The sequence below is a fragment of the Oryza sativa genome, chromosome 4 (genome assembly GCF_034140825.1).
Source record: "Oryza sativa Japonica Group chromosome 4, ASM3414082v1".
In the NCBI taxonomy this organism is placed as follows: domain Eukaryota; kingdom Viridiplantae; phylum Streptophyta; class Magnoliopsida; order Poales; family Poaceae; genus Oryza; species Oryza sativa.
The window spans coordinates 6,133,775-6,151,142 of NC_089038.1; the positions used below are offsets into that span (position 1 = coordinate 6,133,775).

Below are 17,368 nucleotides of genomic sequence, written 5' to 3' on the forward strand. Positions count from 1 at the left end.
AAGAGGGTAAGCTACACAAAATTCCAATTTGCACGGGATAAGTGCTGGGATGATGAAGAACACTCTTGATTACAGCCTCGATCATATTGGTATCATTTTAGTACGAACGGGCTCACACTCCTTTTGGTATAGGTGTCGGTACCTTTACCTTTATGGCTTTATTGGGACTAGCAAGTATGCGCGCATTGCAGCGGTCATAGACAAGCCACGACCAGATGTCGCAGTGGTACCCGAGTCCTCTGTGGGGGTTATGGTCGTTAACCGAGGCAAACCGAAGGTGGTTATAAGCGACTGCTTCTTCCAGAATACACCGGTTTACCAAAATTTCCCATGGCCTTGTGCACTTGGGTAGCCGTTTTGTCGGGTGTGCCCCTTTAATTAAAAGGGAGGAGAAGTGTGGGGAGGGGGGGCGACTTTGTGTCTCTTTCGTGCCATTGCGGCAGGTGGAGGGTGAGTGGAGGCAGTGTAGCTCAAATGAGGGGGAGGATGGAGCAGCGGTCTGGCGTTGGGGGCGATGGCGATGGCAGTGAGCGGGGAACTGGTGACCACGGCGCTGGTAGCGGAACGGAGCAAGGCGCTACTGAGCCGGGCGTCGCGGGCAGGGGCGAGCTTCGTCGGTGCCCGGTGTTGGCGGTTGTGGATCTCGGCATGTGGCGGCGAGCTTCCTTGCCGGCGAGGGCGACAAGCGAAGACATCGTCGTCGATGGTGCTTGAATGGCGGCGGTGCCGAGGAGAGTTGGCCGCGACGACAACTTTTTAGATAGAGTAGCCGCCATTTGGCGATGGGTGTGGGCAAGGGTGTGGTCCCTTGGAGTGGCCACTTGTGCCTTCTTGGCTTGGTTGATTGTCAATTTCTGTGATCAGCAATATATTTTATGGGGTGCGCAAGATCAAGGAGAGATGGTGACGCAGGGGTTTATCCTGGCTCAGGCCCTCAATATGAGGTAATATCCTACGTCCAGTGTGTTTTTCTCTGTATCTGGGTGGAAAATTAACCGAGAGGCCAAGAAGCCGGGTTGTTGAGATGATCCAACCTCGCGGGACCCCTGCCCCCTGTTATATAGGATGAGGGGGGAGGGTTACAAGGAAAGTATGTGATGGATTGCAACTAGATCATTCTATTCTATCTATGAAGATATGCATGATCCCTAAGATTTATATCTTATTCTGGGAATCTCTCTTCCTCTATTTACAAGTATGCCGCATGGGCCTAGGACACTCGGCCCACACCATGCGGTCCGGCCCAAGGCTTGTCGTTGGGTACCCGGGTATAGTGTACCCCACATTGATGTACCTGGTGGCTTCTCTCTGGGGTTATGGCGCAAGCTGACAGATGATGGCCATTCTGACTACCTTTGGGTGGCGGTCCTTTTCCTTACCTTGCTAGCGCCCATAGTCTTTCTCAACTTCATGGGTGCACTGTAGGCTAGTTGTTTGGTGTTCTAGTTGTAAGATCCTGGCTGGTATCCTTTCTTGTACAGATCTGGCGATTCTCTATGTGGAACATGGTTAATCTTAGGTTTGGACTTGTGCCGGGATAACCTTATACGCTGGGTTTAGCTTGCCGACAGTGTTGTAAGGAGTGGTTTCGGCCGCCAAGATTGGTGCTTTCACTCTGGCTTGTATCTCTTGCAACAACAAACACCTAGATCTTGTCTAGAAGTTCAAGTTAGACCAGAATGGTTACAAGTGAAGCACTGCTAAATTAGCAATAAGATCCATGAAGTTTTGCTCCCTAACATTTCAATTTGTCCAAACAAGTCCTTAAACTATCATCTAGCTCAATGCAGCCATTTAACCCTCCCAAAAAACACAATTTGGGCATGCCATATCATCCTCGCATGCAAATAAAATAATATATCAAATGAACATTATATCGTTATATATATATATATATATATATATATATGTATATGTGTATGTATATGTGTGTGTGTGTATATATATATATATAGGGAGCGTATCTTATGCACACAGGCCCTCGCGTGTACACCAACTAAAAATTATCACAAAAAATTCTAGGAAAATTCATACATGTACTTTCAATAGTATTACATCTACGTGCAAAGTCGCATCTTCAAATTCATTCTACAAACGATGGTAATTGCCATATATATATGTGCGTGTATATATATATAGTATGTTACAGAAAATAGAAAAAAAATAAAATTAAAATATAACAACGCACAAATTCATAATAGAAACAATGTTGGGCTGGCCCGATATTTTTAATTTGATTTTGTTTTTTCTTTCTTTTTCTTTATTATGATATTTGTAAGGGTAGAATGATTATTAAATTATTGCCCTTGCATGTGTGGATGATGTGGTAAGTCCACGTGGTGTTTCCTGTGGGTCCAAGGACTATAGATTTCAAGGATTTGTTTGACAAATTGAATTGTCAAGGACTAAACTGACTACGGAGTAAAACTTCAAAGACCATATTAGCTATTCACCCAATATATTCTTAATAATATTAAGATCATAGTTTTTTTTAAGTATGAAACCATTGTATATATCATTCCTTATTTGAAAATAGTGTAACAAACGATGGTAATTGACTTCAAATGCATGGTAATGAATAATCCTTATCACACTTTAGGTATGACTTTATTTGCTTGGTATTTTTAATTAAAACAATTAGATATTATTTAGAGGTAGTATTTGGCTATGTGCATCATAGATACGGATGTCAGGGATGTAACTCATCTTACTTTTTTTTGTGAAAAGTACTACTAGGACCTAGTAGTATTTTTCACAAAATATATGAAGAAAAGAAATACGGGCTGTGCTTCTGTCCTCTTCAAAGAACAAACTGCACGGATTTTAAAGGAGATGAGATGGTAATTTTGTCTCTAGAGAGAAATACCCCGGATCCCAAGCCCATATGCATCCATTCAGTCGCTGGCCATCCTCCTCTCTCCCTCGTTCTTCTCCGCCTCTGATGCCGTCCAGCCTACATAGGCCTATACGCCTAGCACACCAATTGTGCCTCCTTGTTGTCGTTGTAGGATCGAATCACAATAACTAAGCCAACTAGAGGGGGCTGAATGGTTGGTATACCCAAAAACCAAAAACTTTTAGCGGAAATAAAAGTTACCCTTAAATTCGACGGAGATCGGTCTGACCGAAACTGTCCTGCCGGTCTGACCGCGCCTGTGCCGTCGGTCTTACCGGTGTAGATCAATCGGTCTGACTGCCCTGAGATCGCCTGCCACGCCTGTTGACTTCGCCGGTCTGACCGCAGGTCACCTGCCGGTCTGACCGTCGTAATGCTGCCGGTGTGTCGCCGGTGAGACCGCCGAAACCCGGTGAAACACAAATCGAAGAACTCTTAAAGTAGATGACAACTTTATTGCTTCTCTCTGTGTTTACAAAGTGCAACAACATCACTCCTTACAAAAATTTCGACTAAACTCGAAACTCTAACTCAACTATCAACTCAATTCCTCTCAAAAGCGATACCGAGAAGCCTCACGCTCCCCCTCTATTTATACCCGAGGAAAGCAGCCTAAAGCCACGAACCAAACTCATACTAGAAGTCCTAATCACCCTAGGAAACCCTCTAGTACAAGAAACAAACTTTACGTAACCACTCATACCAAATTTGGACTCCTTCTAAATTCGACTCCGCATCCCATACGCACACAATACCTCCATCGTATGCCATATGGAATCTTCACCAACCACGTGTATTGAACTCTAGCCTTAGTATCCCGCATGATCTCTGACCACCACGGACGTCGTCTTATCCCCAAGCCGACTCCCGGTCCATCACCGCAAATACTCTCCCGAGGCATCGAGTCACCTAGACATGAAATAAACAAAGAAACCATATTCCGAGACCAAGCTATCTCCAACTTGACTCCTTGTTAGCAAAACAGTATTACATACGCATAGTATCCATGTAGAAGCAATAATCATGAAACAATCACGGATATCCAAACAAACAACCCGAAACCGAAACCGACACAGAGTCGGCCGGTCAGACCGCGGGCTGCGCCGGTCTAACCGCGCGATACACGCCGGTCTGACCGGACCCAAATCCAGCACTACCTGTAGATTCACCTGTGAAATCCAATTATCTCCAAAACCACTTCGTAAATAAATTCCAAATATCAAAACCAATAATCTCTAATGCCAATTGTTTATCACAGAATAATAATCAAAAACACCTTTGATTTTACAGTTGTTTCTTGAATAGTAGTGGCAGGCTATCAGCGACCATGGGGCAAATTTTCTGCCAAGATCAGTGATATAAGCCGTCGCAACATCAATGCATTGCTCCATATGGATGAAAAGCTAATGAACTCATTGATGCTTGCTTCTCGGTCACATGGTGCAGTGCCAACAAAAACTGGATGATTGTACGCGAGAATGATTGGAGTTTTGGATGCATCTTTCTTTTTTATGTTTGTTTGTAAAACTGAAGTGCTCAATACGGCCATGTTTTTGTAGCGCGAACCAAATGCCATGGCCAGGTGCCAGGCGTTCATCATTGTGATGGCGACGAGCAGCAACACTTGCCGGTGCTTTGGTGTTTGATCCGGACTGATAGGATCAGAGATTAACTCCCTCATCGATGAAATTAATTACCCTTTATAAATGATGGTTAGGCTCTTAACTAACACTTTATCTGGGTCTCTCATTTTCTTTAAAATCTGTGCAGTGTTTTTTCTTTGAAGAGCAGCGCAACCATTCTAACATATACTCCCTCCGTCCCACAATATAAGAGATTTTGAGTTTTTGCTTGCAATTCGTCTTATTCAAATCCTTTTTGCAAATATAAAAAACGAAAAGTTGTGCTTAAAGTACTGTAGATAATAATGTAAGTCACAAATAAAATAAATAATAATTTTAAAAATTTTTGAATAAGACGAGTAGTCAAACTTTACAAGCAAAAACTCAAAATCCCTTATATTATGGGATGGAGGGAGTATATTAATAACATGCATCATGCAAGGTTTCGGATCAGTCATCACATTGGGCAACAATTTACCACCTTGAAATTAATTTCACACTTAGAACGTCCTATCTGATAGGCAACTATATATGTGTCTTATCCTACAAGGCTATCGTTTACTACACCAAATACTGCATCATGGCCTTCTGCATCAGCATGCAAAATGCACAGCAAACAAACTCAAGCATTATTACGTACCTAGAACCTCAAGATGGTAGAATAGAAGATCGATCTAATCTGTTTTTCTGTTTTGAGAGATAATGTTTGCAACCCACTACAGAAAACTATACATTGATTTAACTCTAATTATAACCAACAGCAGAAGAAATGCGTCAAAAAGCATATATTGACTCTACAGGTGCTGCCACTCCCCTATAAATCGAGTATAGCAAGCTTGTAATGAATCAATAAAATTTCGCTCCAAGTATTTACAGTGCCGGTAAGAATTTGCTTACAGTATCTATGCTTGCTCCTTAGTCCTTAGCAATGTTATCTCACAAGTAGTATAGCTTGTCTAGTACATATATCTTAGTGTTTCCTCAAAGATAATTGATATACCTTTTTATATATATGTTAAACTTATCCGTTGTCCATGAAAGATCTATATAGCACAAGTAGTCGATATTCTGAAGACGCATAAACTTTGTGATTGCACGAATTAATTAATCTCACTGTGAATGCGTAGGTTGAAAAAAAAAGATCTCCAAGATATCAAGCAATGAAGCTTGTGGTGTGTGCAATGCTCATGCTCGTGATCATCAGCTCTTGCACTGCTGCAACGTCCAAGGAGAAGAAAGGTGCAGAAATGAATCAACTGAAGGACGCCGTCGATCAGGCACTGGCCAAAGCTGGTCAGGTGAACTATGCACACTCAACAAATACTGATAATAATGGAAAAAGAACTCCCTGCCCACTCCCTTGCTAAGCTGTATACTGCACCGCCATGAAAGAATGCCTTGGCTATACAAAATCCGGATATAGATATGTATCGTAATACTGATCGACGTAATGGTATCATGCATCAGCCCTGATCATGATGTTTATGTATGTGATGGAAGATATAACTAAATAAAAAAGGATGTAAAACAAGGTCCTGTCTTTCTATACCGAGAAGCATTTCTAAGTGTGTTCAGCAATTAATGGGGTCAAGTTAATTATCTGAGCAATGATCTTGGGATGTAATATTTAATTTCGTGGTGCTTGGATTTCATATCAGCGAGATCCTCCTGTATATTATTTACATTGAAGGTGTCATGTTCTATGTGGACACCATGTTGTCAGGGTGATTAGCAGGCAGAAACTTTTGTAAATTCGTAATTATTTATTCAAATTTTGCAATGAAAATAAATATTATGGATGCTTGAACCTACAACAATGAAATAAATTGTTACCAGCAAAGCCATGCATACACCCTTGCATCCTTTCAAGTTTTAATATGTTTAATTAATTTCAGCATGCAATATATGTTGGTCTCTGCCATCTCTACACGTCCGTGAGAAAATTGCAATATTTGGACTGCAAACATTGGTCAGACAATAGATTCACATAGACATGACTATATATGTACAAACAACACCACATACACCCGTGAATGCGCTTAGTATATATGTTCAAACAAACAGAATCCAGCAGCAATCTCTAACCTCAATAAAACCCTGTTAAAAATGCACCTGCATTTGCGTAGTATTCATGAGTAGATTTAAACCCTAATTGATTGAATCATACAATCACGACTCTATTAATATTCCAGTAGAGGAGCGTTACCAATTGTTCTAGGATTCCACTACATTTACAAAGGCACTATAATAATTTCATTTTACTTGTATCTTTAAAATCTGTTGGTTCACTTTTTCCTCGTTCAATGAGCGTTGCCTTGTAAGAGGGGCAACTTTTTAAATCTCCCATTTCCTTTCTCCTCTACCTCCATCTCCTCCATGATCTATGTGCCTTAATTCTTAGAGCTAGAAATTCAGGTCTTATTGCACCTGCAATAAGGGTGCTGCTATTCTCTAGTTTGGGCATAGGCACATTTGCAATGGGTCGAATGATTGGCTGTCTGGTCCTGGGGATCAGGTGTTTCGGCTTTTCGGTCTTGCGCAGCCGCACTGAACAGTGAGGGAGGGGCAGGGTGGAAACGGTAGAGGTAATTACCGGCCGACCGGGCTACCGCTACCGAATTTGACTGATCGGACGCTCCGGAAACAGTAAATGTCAGAAACAGAAACGGTAAAAAAATACGGAAATGATATCGGAAATGGTTTGGTAATTTACGGACCGTTTTGTGAGGTTACACTACACCAGATCCTCACATCTCTGACGGGATACCTGTGACGGGCAAACGAAATGGTCACTGATGACCGTCACCTCTGACGGGTCATACGGGATGCCGTCATCGGTGAGGCATCCGGCTACGACCCGTCATAGGTAACTAGTCACCTGTGACGGGTTGAAAATAGAACCCGTCACAGGTAAGGTTACCTCACCTCAAACGGGTTTAAGTCCTAATCCGTCACAGGTGATTAGTTACCTGTGACGGGTCACAACCGGATAGCCCGTTAGAGGTGAGGTTTACTCACCTCAAACGGCTTTAAGTCCGGCCCGTTTGAGATGACTTCTGCCACTGTATATATATGTCTCCTCTCCCAGCGGGGCCCACATGAGGAGATAAGGCCGGCCGGCTCCCTCTTCTCCACTTCTCCTCTATCTCTTCCACTTCTTCTCTATCTCTCCTCTCTTTCTCTGTGCCGTGGCGAGGGGAGGCGCGGCGGCGCCGGGCCGGCTGGGGCGGCGGCGGCCCGGCCGCCGGATCCGGCAGGGGCAGGAGGGGAGGCGCGGCGGTGGCCCAGCCGGCAGATCTGGCAGGGGCGGGAGGGGAGGTGCGTCGCCGAGCCGGCGGGGGCAGCGGCGGTGGCCCGGCCGCCAGATCCGGCAGGGGCGGGAGGGGAGGCGCGGTGGTGGTCTGGCTACCAGATCCGGCAAGGGCGAGGGGAGGGGCAGTGGCGGACGACGGATCTGGAGCCGTGGCGCGGTGGCGGCCGACGGCGGTAGCGGTCTCCACCTCCGCCGCCTCTGCCGGTGACGCCTCCAGCCGCGCCTCTGCCTCCGCCCGCGCTAGCCGGCCGCCACCTACACCTCCAACTCCGCCGGCGCCTCCCCCCGCCTCCCGGCCACTAACGCCACCGACGCCTCCCCTCCCGTCGTCGGCCGCCCCCGCGCCACCGCGCCTCCCTCCCGCCCCTGCAGGATGCGGGAGATCTCCAGCGGATCTTCTTCGTCCCTGAGGATCGGTGGTGGTTGCCGGTGGTCGCCTCGAGGTGGTGGGTGCCAGATCTGGTCTGCAGGTGGTTCGGGATCACCGGATCTGGAACCCCCGGGCTCCTACCACTGCCTCCTTCACCGTCCGAGCTCCTTCACCGGTCGCCTCCCCCCGTAACCTTCTTGACGCCAGATGCGCCGCCTCCATCCACGTACGAGCTCAGATCCATTGCCAGCAAGTCCTCTTTCACCCATGTATTTTGTCTTGTGTTGTTTATATTGTTCCAATTGTTGCTACTGTGATTGATGATTCTGAGTCCTATGGTGATTGAGATTCTTGTGATTTTGTTTTTTGATTGGGACAACTGCGATGGAACAAAGAAGAATTGTGATGAATTTTTTGATTTGTGAATGCCAAATGCAATCGGACGAAATGAATGTGATGGTAACCTAGGAGGATGGTGTTTCTCTTCTTTTTTCCCCCTTTTTTTCACACCAGTGACGGTCCCAATTAGTTGGGCCGTTTGAAGTGACTCTCACCTGTGACGGGTTTTGGTTGGGACCAGTCAGAGGTGACTCTCACCTGTGACGGGTTTTAGTTGGGGGCCGTTTGAGGTGGCTCTTACTTCTGATAGGTCTTCACTCGTCACAGGTGACTCAAGTCATCAGTGATCACTAATCTCTGACCGGGAGCTAAACCCGTCAAAGTTGAGGGTTTGAGCCCGTCAGTGCTGACCTGATCCAGTGTAGTGTTACCGTATTATCCCGGTAATTACCGTTTATATATTCCGGTAAATTACCGTTTTTACAAACATCACTGGCCGGCTGGCCCAAGTTATTTTTCTTTGGCCCATTTTCTCGGCCCAACAAAAACCGTAAATCCCTAACCCTAGAGCTGCTTGGCTGCTCTACCCAATCCCCCAGTCAACCTGTCCTAAGTCGCAACCAGCGTCGTCGTACTCTTACGCGGTGGCACGGCGGCGCCAGCACAGTGACAGCTCTGGTCCGTTCCCCAGCGATGATTGCGCTAGCCGGCTAAGCTTCCTCACGACGTCGCCTCCTATTGCGGCCGCCCCCACCACCTCACGGCAGCAATGCCCTCTAGCATGCCGTCCGGGAGCTTGCCGGCCGGCTCAGCAAATATTGTAGCCGGTGATGATACAGTTGTCGAAGAAAATGATGACCATGATGAGTTGCATCCGGTCCAACAATGTTGCTGTTGCTCTGTGGAGTATAAGAGAACTTGCTATGTGCCTGTGTTTATGTATCTCGTATTATTATGCTTTATCTTTATGAACTTGGGGAATAATTACCGTCAGATTTATAGTTATCGTCGAATACGATACATTTATAATTATCGTCAAATATTTATAACCATTCTAGATTGCTAGCTAAATATGTGTTGTTAATTATCGACTTCCGATCGATACCGATATATTTCCGATTGAATAATTCTATTTTAGATTTACTGATATTTCCGATATCGTTTCCGTTACCGGGTTATCGTTATCGATTCCGTTTCCGAAAAATAATATGGTTGCGGTAATGGTTTAGGGTGTTTCCTGATCGTTTCCAACCTTTTTCATCCCTAGCGTTTCCAACCTTTTTCACCCCTAGGGAGGGGTACAAGGATTTCTCTGCTTTTACAATTATAGATACATGGATTATTCTATGCACAGTTTACTCTAACATAATAAACGGTATGTTTTTTTCCCAAAAACATTCATATTGATATTTTCTAGAGAAATCCATTCGACTTCATATTATTTAGATCTCGTTCGTTTGTGCCCTTAAACGTTACTTGATAACATCCGAAGACCCTACTAGTTATCGATCGTTGTCTTTAATTTGCACACATGTACCATCCTCAACCTCGTGCTGGACAACAGCAGCATCCCATCCAGCATGCAGTCTAAGATAGGGTTCAATATTTTAGTTTTAAATTTCGGAAACTTTTCCCAGCAGAAAACTGATTTCAGGGTCCGGACATAAAATTATTTCTTCCGACTATTTCGTTTCTTTTATGAATTTAACAAAATTTATTCAAATGGCACAATGCCATCTTGACCTTGTCTGGACAGGTTGTGGCCTTTTAATTTCCAGCTCTTCTCGAAAGCTATACCTGGGTAGCTTCCAACCTTCATCACAGCAGACATCATATCTTCATGGGAGGTCAATTTTTATCAAGAAAATTGTCCATTTTACTCCGAAATTTTTCACAGGAGTACTTAACCCCCTAAATAATTTCTCAGCTTATTTTACACCCGAATTTTTATAAATGGTTTACTTTACTCCCTAACGATATTTTTTTCCTTTTCATTTCTCTCTATATTGATCATGTTTTCAAATTTGGGAGATTAGTGTATGCATTATAATTATCTCTTCATTATTTTTTTGGAATTTTTTAAACGTTGTTTACATTGTTTGGAAGCACTGAGATCAATTTAAACATCAAGGTTTTAAATTTTAAGCAAATAGTCATGAAAAATTTTGAAAAGATTTTAGAACTTTGATAATTCTGTCACTATGGCTCTTCAAAATTTAAGATTAAAATACGACTCATATAAAGAGAACAATTTTAATAGTTTACAAGGTAAAAGGAGTCGAAAAAATAGTTTAAGAGTTAAGTGATCCAATGAAATAGTTTAGGAGAGTACATTGGATTTTCTTAATTCCTTTTATCATTGAACGATAGAAATCTGGCCTTTATGTCTGCATGTGGATATATATAAAACCAAAACCAAAACCTGCAGTGAGCTTACTACTCCCTAATCTCGTCAATCAAATTTAATTTCCATGACCTGCATTCACAATTTTTTGTTAGGATTTAATCTTTCTATTCTCCATTTTGTTATCACTGCAATACTCAAAACTTAATGGTTGAGAAAATATCTCAAATACCAACACTTAGTCATTTTTGGGCATCCAAATTAATCACTTCACATGGTTGTAGTTCAACGGTCTTACAAATTCTATGATACCACTTATTATAACGGATACAGAAGGTTTGATGGTTTTGATAACCTTTTTATAATCATCTGTGACGAAGTAGTATTTACTTAAAAGGTTCAAATTGGAACCATGAAGAACTGATGAATGACTGGATAGAACCTAGAAGGAACGCAGAGGGAGTAATTTAGTACACCATATTACTTCTCAGTTTTTTCAAAAAGATGATAATCCCTCCTTTTTTAAGTATATGGTATTGCTAACTTTTATACATAAGTTTGGCCATTTGTCTTACAAAGAAAATTTACATAATTATTATTTGTTTTGTCATTACAGGTAGTCTATCTATAAGCATCACTTATATTTTTTCATATTTGCACAAAACCTTTGAATAACATAAATAATAAAAACGTATGTCCAAAATTTAGCGGCGACAAATATGTTAAAAATGGAGGGAGTATTACCTCCCAAGTCACAACTTATGCAATTACTTTTTTAATTAAACTGATAGCATACTGATCAATCCAATGTCCTAAAACGTATACTGCAAAACGTAATAATTTGATGAGGTGTTGCTTCTTCATCATCTTGCACATGCACAGTACCCTATCACCTAATTTGCTCTTTAGCCCATCAAATGTAGGTAGAGAAATACTCCATCCACTAATTTTCCGTCATTTCTGCAGTTTGTCCACTTGATATTGTCGATCGTGCATGATCTTTTTTCCAATGAGTAGTGATTACAATGCCATGAACAGCATCGCATACTCCAGGCATTGCCTAGAATACAGCATTGTTAACCTCCTATAAATATCATAAAAATATCCTGAGTAATATACAAATTAAGACTTGGCGATATATATGCACTTCAAATTCGTAGGTGTGTGATTCTTACATAGTTCATGAATTAGACAAATCTGTTTATATATGTTTACAGATTACTACTGCTTGTTGTTATGCTCATCTAATTTTTCTTCTAATTTTTATTTGGTTTTGCACGCAGATACCAAAGGATCCCAAAGTATGAAGTCTGCTCTTGTTACTGTACTCGTTGTTCTTCTTTTGATTACAAGTTCCACTGCTCTGGCAAGGAAGTTGGCTGCAGATGATGGACAGCAGAAAGCCGAGTCGCAGGCGAAATCGGAGGTTAACATCGATGGAAAGCCATCTTCTGGCTATGGTGAACATGTCTGCCCAAGAGACATGTATCCCAATTGCTTCCAAAGGATGAAGAAGCTCACTTCTTCTAATCACCTCGGATGAAAGGAGGATTTCATCACAAGGGGGAGGTTTGGGTTATACATGTAAATCATCTATATATTCCGGATGTGTGAGTGTGTCCATTCCATATCCTCCTATCTTCTGCTTAACTTCATGGGTTAACTAGTTATCATGGTATGCTTATTAAAGCACTTCCCTAATTTGTACTGGAATAAACAGAACTGAAGGAAGCTAATTTGGATATTGATTCAACAAGCAAAAACGGACTTCCTTTCATGTTTGATCAACCTGGAATGCATGGTTTAGGTTATTATTGTCGTGGAAAGATATGTGCATCATGGATAGAGAGTAAGGAATCGAATTGGGGTTAATTATCTTCAACAAAAGAAAAAACAATACAATTAATACTCAAACCACAAAAAATAGAAAGAAAAGATTACATGAAACAGAAAATTGTTACAGGTAGTATTGTAGCCGAGATGAATGAAAACCTTCTGGCTCTATTAGAGAGAAGGTTTATTCATTGAAGCATGCAAGATAGATAGGTTGCAATTTTGCGCAGTTATTTGGATTAACCACTTGACTAGCAATCCTTGGTACACATGCAGCGGCGCCGGAAGCCGCTGCACTTGCCTCCGGAGAAGCCCTCAGTCAGGCACACGTTGGCGCAGTTGGCCACCATCATGCAGATCCCCTTGAACTCGTTGCTTGGCGTCTCGCACTCCCTTGCCTGTGCAGCTGGTACCATCTCAAACAACAAAATATTAACATGGCTAAAACATGAAATCATGGTTTTTCATCCATATATACCAGACCAGATAAGTCGTCCTAATAATACACCATGTCAACTGAATATGTGTTATAGTATTTCTACCACTAGCGGAAGTCACAAAATTGAAATTTAATGATGTTGGAATGTATGTGACACTGACGCAAAAAGTTAGAAGCCAAAAAATATTAGGCCAAAAATCCTTTCAATTTTTGGTAGACGAAAGAAAACAAAATCTGGTATTATGATCTATACACATGAATATATGGATTGTCCCACCAAAAATTTCAATCGAAAGGAAGGGGTCAAATTAGGTAGTTGGTTCTAAATATATGTGATTTCGGACTTAACCAGATCATATTTAGAATAATAACTCGCAAACTGAATTTCATAAAGTGCTATACATATAGGATGACATGACAGAATGGAACTATTGGTTGTTCTATTGTTTATTCAGCAAAGTTCAGTGGTTTCTCCCAAACTAATTATGTCGTCTCTTTATATTTCTTCAGTATCAAAACTTATTAGGTATGTGCCAAACATAAAGAGGCAGCAGATGGTGTAAACAATTTCCGTTATCTAAGAAAATGAACAAAAAGCTGGAACATGGAAAAGGATGTAAACCACATGTAGCTAACTCAGATATGTATATATATACTCCTACTGTACCTGTGGTGACAACGAGCAGGAGGAGAACTACAATTGTTGGGAAGAACTTGCGTGATGTCTCCATTTTGATCGATTTGTCTTTGTGTTGATGATCAAATTTGGCACTAGTATTGAATCCCTTGTAACTATGATAATTGAAGTGATTGTGGCGAGGTTTATATATAAAGAGAGCCAATATCATGCAAGTAACGAGAACCTTAGGAAATTTATAAATTGTATGTATATTTTTTTAACTGAGCACTCTATATATAGTTTTCCGGTTATTATTAGTAAAAAGGTGGGTGGCATTGCGACTTTTGCTGTGAATCGCACATTCTTTTCACCATGCACACAGAGGTTTTTTCATAATTAAATGTTTTGATTTCTAGATATAGATTAAGTATGTATATATATATATATATATATATATATATATAGCGAGATACTATACTACACCTAGGGTGTAGTACAGCTAAAACACACCCACACCCCCTCCCCCACAGCCCTCGATCGAGTGTTAGATTGCGCAATTAGTTGGTGTTTTATTTTGCTACATGATCTGTCTGCTCGATTGATCTCTATAGACTATAGCTTCTGCCTTTTTTTGGAGGAAGCACAGCTGCTGTGTTTGGTCAACTAATTGCAGCTTATTTGCCGGCGCCAGATATGTGTTGATTGCTTGTGTTCCTTCGTGAGTTTGTATAATGTACATGCATGTCCCATTGATCCATCGTGGATCAATTTGTTCCTGTTTGGCTAGTTGCATCTTCCTTGCTGCACTTTAATTTGCACTGGGTTAAATTAAGCTATACACTTCAATTAACCCAAAGTTCAACCCAGTGATGTTTTAGCACCTGTGCAGTGATGTTTTAGCATCTGGAAACACCTTTTCCTATTTTTATTGTGTGACTGAGCTGAACATAATAATTTCACAAATTTGTTGAGTCAGGCCTGTTGAAAACATATAGTTGCTGGCTGTTTTGCTTCCAGTTCCATAATCATTTTGTTTCCGTTCATATCCTTGTGCATTTTTAATACATAGCATCTGCAATTATTGAGGAAATCAAGTGCAATTTTCAGTTTTGTTTCATTCTACCTGTAATTCTGGATCCGTTTTTGTTCAGATATTTAAGTGGGAAACAAACTTACTATGAGAAATTATACTCCTTTCTTTTACGTGCTCCCTCTAGCTGTTGATGTGCCATTCAGACTAATCTTTCTGTTTGTGTTGTCATGCTCTGTGATTTCAATTTCCTAGCAACAACATGATGAATTAGGAGCGTACCTGATATTTCAGTTTTATAACTACACATTATTCTTGAGCAAAAGCATAACATGATTAGGAGGCTCTCTGAATTTTTTTTCTCATCCGGAGAGGCAGAAAGTGGTGTCCTCCTGTTAACTGCGTTGGTGCATGTCAGGTCTAGGGAGGAGTGACGGCGAGGATGGCTTCACGGTGGTGACGACGATAATGAGGCAAAGCACAGATTCTGGGGAGACTTGGCACAGCAAGCCAAAGTTTGCGCATGTTTCAAACGGAATGTTGAGAAGCATCGATTTAATAGTAATTTTGCTACTAAGAGACAATATGTTGTTGAACTATCAGTGTAATAGTAACTTGGTTACTATGATAAACTTTGTGGCAAGATCAATATGTTATATTGAGAACCATCGGTGTAAGAGTAATTTATTTACTAAGAGAAATCTCGTGGCGATACCAATAAGTCAATTCTAAGTAATTTATTTACTAAGAGAAGGTATATGAATCAATTAGGAATACTACTATCGTAAGTAATTTATTTACTAAGTGAAGAGTTGAGAACGACCTGAGACTCTGAGAGTGATTCATTTACTGAGAGGAGGAACCAAATTAGACTCTCAGAGTGATTCATTTACTGAGAGAAGGAACCAAATTGAGAAGGGCCGAAAATAACCTCGGAGTAATCCATTTACTGAGGGAAGGAATCAATTTGGGAGCATTGGAGTGTTAGTAACTCATTTTCTGAGTGGCTGATAAACTTAGTAATCTTGTTACTGATGGGATAATCACGAAAAAAAGTGCGAGAGGAAATAAAAAAAAAGAGGAAAGAAAAAAAGGTGCGGCCTAGTTCTGCAGGATTGATGGTGTGGAGAACTTGATAGTAACTCGTTTACTTATCGAACTAAAACTACGGATAGTAACTGATTTACTTAACGAAAGAACTTTTTGTGTGGGCTGATGGGTGAGTGTTTGTGCGGGCTGCATGGGGTGGGGGGGTGGGTGGGTGAGGGTGGGGGTGTACGTGAGGGGACCGTTTTAGTTATAGCGCATCCTGGGTGCGGTTTAGCGTGTGTGTGTGTATATATATATATATATATATATATATATATATCTTTTACGTTTTACCCACAAACAAAACTTTTAGCAGGATGAGAGATAAGTCCAACACAACTGCACATCAACTGGTCTATCGAAATATGCATGACAATGAAATTTGATATTAGCTGATAATGTAGTTCAGCTTTGGTATACATCGATTGAAGGATCATTGTCTGCTTGCAAAGACCAAAGATCGAATTTCTGCAGTTATTGGGGCTTACTGAACAACCAATCTTAGTAAGCTAAGCTGGCCTCTCAAGTCTAAAGTCCTAAACAGAGAGAAATGCGAAAAAACTGAACAAGAAAGGGTGACACTATACCACAAATACGTGGCCAGGTGAGCGTCAGCAAAATTATTTACTGAAAATGGCTTGGCGTCATATCTGTGGTGCCACAGGTTGAGGGCTTGTTTAGCTGGTACCGATCGACACATTGCCACATTAATTTGAATATATACCAAGCTCTGCCACAAGTGTGTCCAATAATTTGCTAGCTACATCTTAGGTAAGTTTTGCCAAATAATTTAAACAGGTGATGCACAAGGTTCAGGGCATGTACAACGGCATTTAATAACACCCACAAAAAAAAAACGGCATTTAATAACAGGTTCTGTTCGTTGTCATGAAAGTAAATTTGGTGATGTGAAAAAGGAGAGAGAGAAAAGGAAAACATGGTTGTTATACATGACAACGGTTTAAAGTCGACTCTTATCATTTACCATAGAAAATTTTGTTGCATGGGATGGACACAAGAAAAAAAATAGTAATAAGAAATTATTTTAGTGCATTAATTAATGGTTAAGAGATATTGTTGTCTGTATTACGATAGGAGGATAGTTTATAAGCAATATGTATTATATGTTAACTAAAAGCCCACACCGGGTTCTATCTCTCTTTATACATGCCCTAAGGGTAACATGTTAAAATTGTGACGGCAAACTATATGTTCACCTAAGAAACCGTGACAACGTAAGACATGGAACCAATTCAACTGACCTTAGATGCTCCCGTATATTTCGATTCTAGTGTGGTCAATGAAAACAAGACTTAGTAAATTACTCCGTACAATTATATAATTACAAGAAATCAGATAATTAGGGACCAATCTTAAAAATTTCTTGTCACATTGCCTGTGATTATGACTGGTGTAGTGTGAAAAATCCCTTTTTTTCGTTAATAGTGGCATTCCTTGGTTCCCTTGAAATAGA

The 17,368-nt window shown here is 41.2% G+C and overlaps 1 protein-coding gene and 1 long non-coding RNA gene across 2 annotated transcripts; one reads left to right on the forward strand and one right to left on the reverse strand.

The window, feature by feature from the left end:
• Positions 1-11,903: 11,903 nt before the first annotated feature.
• Positions 11,904-13,126, forward strand: LOC136355924 (uncharacterized). Its single transcript, XR_010740514.1, has 2 exons — positions 11,904-12,044; positions 12,168-13,126. It is a non-coding gene; the product is annotated as an uncharacterized lncRNA (long non-coding RNA).
• LOC4335120 (defensin J1-2) lies at positions 12,730-14,036 on the reverse strand. Its single transcript, XM_015779738.3, has 2 exons — positions 13,824-14,036; positions 12,730-13,123 (listed from the first exon to the last, which is right to left on the reverse strand). Exons 1-2 carry the CDS (start codon positions 14,002-14,004, stop codon positions 12,969-12,971), a joined length of 336 nt encoding a protein of 111 aa, XP_015635224.1. The 5' UTR covers positions 14,005-14,036; the 3' UTR covers positions 12,730-12,968.
• Between the last annotated feature and the right edge of the window lie 3,332 nt (positions 14,037-17,368).